The sequence below is a fragment of the Strigops habroptila genome, chromosome 4, assembly GCF_004027225.2.
Source record: "Strigops habroptila isolate Jane chromosome 4, bStrHab1.2.pri, whole genome shotgun sequence".
Classification (NCBI taxonomy): Eukaryota; Metazoa; Chordata; class Aves; order Psittaciformes; family Psittacidae; genus Strigops; species Strigops habroptila.
Window position 1 is genome coordinate 64,552,939 of NC_046358.1, and position 6,000 is coordinate 64,558,938.

At 45.0% G+C, this 6,000-nt stretch overlaps 1 protein-coding gene across 2 annotated transcripts in view; it reads right to left on the reverse strand.

The window, feature by feature from the left end:
- Nucleotides 1-6,000, reverse strand: part of NELL1 (neural EGFL like 1) — a 283,745-nt gene extending 277,745 nt beyond the window's left edge. The window contains exons 1-2 of one of the 2 annotated variants that reach the window (XM_030483848.1): nt 5,797-6,000; nt 1,538-1,666 (exon numbers count right to left, since the gene is read on the reverse strand). In XM_030483848.1, the coding sequence (XP_030339708.1) occupies nt 1,538-1,666; nt 5,797-5,845 (178 nt within the window). In that variant the 5' untranslated portion in view covers nt 5,846-6,000. The remainder of the gene's footprint in view (nt 1-1,537; nt 1,667-5,796) is intronic. The other variant, XM_030483847.1, reaches the window with a different exon arrangement.

Consider the following 6,000-nt stretch of genomic DNA (forward strand, 5'->3'; position numbering starts at 1 on the left):
CACACCAGTTTTCTCTAAGTTTGTAAACTACAGGTGGGTTCCTCCAAGGCAAAAAGAACAGAATATCCATAACATCTTCCCCATCAGACTTTCAGTATCAACAGTTTCAATCAGCGTCCTGAAAAAACACCTCTCAGTCATCTTCCCTGCAGCTCTGACTACCAATGTGTGAAAACTTACCATGACAGTTCACCAGCATGGCTGCAATTAGCTGCATGAAATAGCAATTGGAGATACTAAAATGTTTTGAGTATGTTCAGCCACTGCAGTCCTTAGAGAAATGACTGTACTTTAATATTGTTTGTCTATAACACACAAACTTGGAGTCAGGGTATGGGGGAGAAAAACCCCACAAACAATTGATAACTTTAAATTAATAAATTAATCCTCTTCTTCTGGACATTAATCTGGGAATTGGTGAAAATTATGCCTCATTATATCATAAAAGATTGGAAACACGACTAACAAATCTGAGGTCTCTAGAATTCTCTCTGCTCTGGCTCCTAAACTGGTCTTGAGCAGGTAAAGAATGAGCTAAGATTATAGATCAGCTTCTTTTACATCTTAAAATGAAGTCAGTTAGCAGTGCAGATCCAGAACAAAAGCTAAATGAGATCATAATTGTCTGCCTCTAAAAATGGCTACAGAGGACAGACAGCAAAAAAGTGAGACACTAACACACGCACAGCAACACAGAGTAAAGCATAGCAAAGAAAAAACAAACATAGGAAGTCTCCACAATCAAAATGTCCCCAGATGCACTTTAATGTGCATACTAATTTCAATAATAACGCCTTCCTCATCTAATAAGCATATTGTAGCAATTCAGTGCTTCCATCCCATGCGATGTTCTCTTAATCTGGATTTTACAGATTAAGTCCATGGTAAAACTTGTTAATTCATAAAAAATTCATTTGAGTGATTGAAATTCATCAAGAATTTCACTCACAAAAAAAAAAAAAAATCACCATTTAAAAACATTTCACAAGCATTATCTTAGAATATTGAATGAAAACCACCACAATTCTAGAAGTGACTTATTCCATACCTGATACTCAGCTTGGCCAGTTAAATGCAATCCTGTTCCATTTTGCCACTTTAACAGTTTGCAGCAAGTTGATGAAAGCCTTACTACATGTTACTAATCAGTTTCAACACATCAAATGTTTTCTTGTAGCTACACAGCTCCAGCTGCCTGTGTCTCTGCATGTGTATAATCACAGAGAGAAAATGCATACACCAAATCTATGCCTTGGAACTGCTTTGACTTACCTAGTTAGAAATAAATACTGGGAGTGTTAAAATCTTACCCAAAAACAGTTCCCTGAAGATCTCTAACCTCAGCTACCTGAGAGCACACTAACAATAAATGCCATAGGTATTTCAGGAAAGTAATAAGGGCTATTTTGCAAAAAAAAATAAAAGAAAGCAACAGTTAAACCAGACCACGATTATACGGCATCAGTCTAGGCATCAAAGCTCTTATGAGTTCATGCAGACAGAAGTGAGATAAGAGAATTGAGGATGTTTGTCTTACCTTGGAATAAAAATGCCTTGCTGGCATTGTGTAGTCCTGACACTTGTGTTACACCGAGGGTTGTATTCACAAGATCCAGTTCAGTGATGATATCAATTTGTAAGTCAGGATCCATTCCAAATCCTACAGCTGTTGGAGGCAGAAAGAGGGCGGGAGAGAGGGAAGGAAGGGAGGAATCAATTTTTATTTCAAATCAGGTAATGAAAAGAATGGAGAAGAATATCTAGTGCAGTGCGGACATTTATAGTACTTTTACATTCACACACACTGCATACAGTAATTACTTATAAGACAGTAACTCTGCTGCAGGAAAGAGAAGATTTTCTTCTCCAATTCTTTTAATTAAACTACTTCCTTTCCACAGATTTTACTACACACAAGTTGAAACAGTCTAAAACTGTAATATTAATTCAGTATCTTCATAAGCAAAAGCATAACCACCTATGCAAAGAGATGAAAGCAATTTGCAGCATTCATCTACTGGCCACACTATTTCTGGGGAGACGTGAGGACGGAAAATTCCTCTCACATCTCATACCTTGCTGTGACTAACAGATCAGGCCCCACAGCTCATAGGCTAAACGTAATCTGTTTTCCTAACTGGGCCAAATGACCCTGGAGGAGATATGGCAGCAGGACAAAGGATGCCACCCTGTAATCCAAGAGCCCCAGGTGACTCCCAGAACTGTTGGGTATTGCTTGGGAAGTGCACCTCTGTATTCCAGCACAGGCGGTGCCAGCGAAGTGTGTCAAAGCCTACCTACAAATAGCAGACATTCCTTCACCTCCCGGTCTGCAGGAGCACAAATCTAAACTTTAGAAATGGCTACACCCAGGAAAAGGCTTGGCACTCCTTGAACTAGTAGGGACCTGAGGGGATTCACACCCCCAAGTAGTTTGAAGTTGCTATGTTCAAAAGCTCGGGGCAACTTGATGGTTATGGTGCACCAAGTTCGTTAAACAGACCTTTTTCTAGGGATACGAAGAGGCCAGCCTGACCACGGTGTCCCTCTCAACATAGCAATAAGTGTGACATGAGATTTGTGCCTGACATATAGGTCAAATGTCTCATGCAGGATTCAAGCACTTCCTTAGTGAAATTTTTCAGTAACACCGTTATTATCGGGAACAGGCTCCAGGAAAATCCTGACGCAGCTGAAGTCAATGGTAAAAGTCCTGCTGACTTCCATGGAGCAACAGCATTACCTGTAAAGCATATCCAGACTGATTTCCACAGAGTGGACTTCATGTTCAGGCCTAAATTGATTCATTTGTTATTCTCTTTGAAGGGGTCTAAGAAATTACTTAGGTGTGCAGAACGAGCAAGTTAAGTATTCTACTCATAAGCCATCTGTACCACAGCACTTTCTCCTTTCCTTTACTCAAGAATTAAAACTTGTTGGAACAACGTGTTGTGCTAATGCAGGGGATTCTACTACTCAAGGGACAGAGTAGAAAGCTTTAGTAGCAGCTTTAGGTCTCTAGCAACCTTACTCTACAAGGAAAATAAAGATCTAGAGGTGTCTGGCAGAACTGCATCTCCAAGGCTGCCAACATACCCAAGTGAGTAAATACACTGCGCTTTCATAAAGATGTGAATATAAGTACCTTATTGTAGGAAATTTAAATTAGATAATATGAACCCAGATAAACTTTTCCAATGGTAAAAACTTCCCAGATAATCAGCAACATCATCAGGCTTTTAGCACTATCTTTGACTTCAACAACCCTAGACGCTCAGGCACTGAAGGACCACAAGTGACACTTTGGACAACACCTTCCCCTTTTGGAATAAACACTGGCATTAGAAACAGCCAGCCAGCTCTTCTGGTCCCAAACCGCTTGCACGAAGTCAAGATCTACTGAAGAAACAGCCAACATTTACCAGTGACTGCTTCCCTCCAGTGTACCTGCCTCTGATTAACAGGACAAAACTTATCAACCTATCTATTCTCAACCTACAGCAACTCTTGCAGCGCAAGGGCTGCAACCTACAAACTCCAGACACAAACACATACACAAATACAGACAGTGGCCCTTCTGGGAGGGAAAAAAAAAAACAAACAACCCTGCATTAAAGCAAATATTGTTTTACAAGAAAAACTGAAGGACTTACTATTTCTTCCAAGGGTTTCATCCAGAAGAAAAACAGCACACTGTAAATTGTGTGAACTTACCTATGGGGAAAGGTAGTGTCTGCTATCCCTGCCAAAAACAGAATATGCTGCTCCCTCATTTGAAAGGGCTTGGATATATTCAGATCAGCAAAAACCTCCTAATATTAAGGGAGGATGAGTAGGCACTAAAACTTGCTCAACGGAAAGGATAAACTATGTCCAGAAAGACAAATCTTGACCCCATTAAAGCCACTGAAAGCTCTGCCACAAGCATCTAGAGGGTGAGGACAGAAACCGCATCCAGCAAGCATAGGCAATCCCATAAATCATAGTAGCTCCACTGCTCTATTAAAGCTTTTTATTCCAGCCTGAATACCTAAGGCTCAACAAGTATAGATCACGGTAGCTCCACAGGCTTCAATTTATATCAGTGAAGAATCTCGGGTGCCAACTTCAGTGTGTGCCCTTCCAGTTTTTAAAACGCTCTCAAAAGCTAAGACTATTTCTAATGTCACAGCAGCTATTTAGCAAGAGCCTACACTGCTTTAAATACCAAGTCATTTTCTGTAATGGCTCTTCAAACTGCAGCAAGCACTCAAAAGCCTAATTAATAATTAATAGACAACAAATCAGCATCTTCAGTATGATAACCAAGTCTCCCCTGCAGCCTCCCACAGTCTATCAGAAAGATACCACAGGCATGTCAGCCTCACTCACATCTCGTTATTTTACGCTGCTTCTCTTCAGTGGAACAAGAAGCTGGCAAGACCATTTCTTTCTGAGGTAAATATTAATCATCAACCCGTCTGCTCTCACTGGAGAGCCATGCAAAGCCTGGGCCCGATCCTGACGGGTACAACTTTCAATTCCTATTCAAAGTAATTGGGCTGTCTTTCTTAAATCAGTGGCTTACACAAGCAGAACTCCCAACTAATTCAGTCAGGTGGGCGGTAGCAGAAATCATCTTAGGACTTGGTGGATTTGGCCCAATCTGAACTGAAGGCACCACAGTCGATTTAGAGGATTAAGCCATATGATTATGAATGATGTCACCAGGAAATCCCTAAAAGAAATTAATTCTGCCTTACAGCTCTGACAGCTTGTATGTTCTGCTTGCGCCTTTATCACCTCCACCCAAGCACCAGCAATCATGCCACGCTCCATCTAGCTAATGTGGAGCCATGCAATGTATGCAGCATATTTATCATTTCCCCAACATGTGAAACGAGCTCGTCAGGGATGGAAAACTTTAAGAAAAAGTACACTCCACACAAGCAAGTCACTTCCATGTACCCACATGCAGCCATCAATGCAGCGAAGAGCAAGCTTTCTCTAGGGCAGGCATTTTGCTCTTTCCCCTCACAACTTCAGCAGCAATTGTTGCACACAAAGAACTTCCCGATTGGCTTCGCAATTCCAAGAAGGGGTTTCAGGTCCTACAGACCATTCCAAAAGCCTGTGTGCATTACTGGTGGCAACACCATTGTGAAAGCGAGAGGCGGTATATTCTTCCAACTATTTTTATGACGCACCTCTCCAGATCTGTAGATTCTGATGAGATAATAACTGCCACAAGTATAATCGTAATTTGAAAACACGGATTCCTTGGCGCTTCTGATAACCGTTTTGGGTAACCTCTTCGAGAACAGATACAAGCACTATCGCGAAACGTTCCCCTCACGACCTCCGACCGAGGAAGCGCGGTCCCCGTGGCAAAGGGAAGGAGAACAAAGCCTCCCAAAAGGAACACGAAAGGGTGCTTGGGTCGCGCTGTGCTGTCGGAATAACGCGGCGGGCACAGCACCGGCAGGCACACCGCGCCGCCCGCCTGGAACGTGTCTTCCCACGGTAGCCGTTCCCTGGTACCCCGCTCCCCTGGTACCCCGCACCCCGGCCGCTTTCAGAAAACTTTGCCCCACCTGCCCTACCGCACCCGCGGAGCAGCGGACCCCTTGGGGGCTCCCCGCTGGGGACAAGCCGTGCTGCGCCCCGCGGCGACCCGCGCACGGACAGATGCCCGCCCCGCCGCGGCGGCAGCAGGCAGAGCCGGGGCCGCTCCCGATGCCGCTCCTGCACGCCGAGTCCCCGCTCTCCGGAGAGGCGGCAGGAGCGGCCGCCGGCCCCGCAGCCCCGGCCCCTCACCTGCCCCGGCGGCGGCCGCACACGCCCAGAGGAGCAGGAGGAGACCCATCGGCGCGGCGCGGGCGACGACGCCCGCCTCTCCCTCCCTCCTGGTGGCTGCAGCGGAGCCGCGCCGAGCCCAGCGCAGCCTCCGATGCGCGGACCGGCTCCGGCAGCAGCGGCAGCGGCTCCGCCCGCTGCCCAGGCGCGTCCCCGACCCCCCCC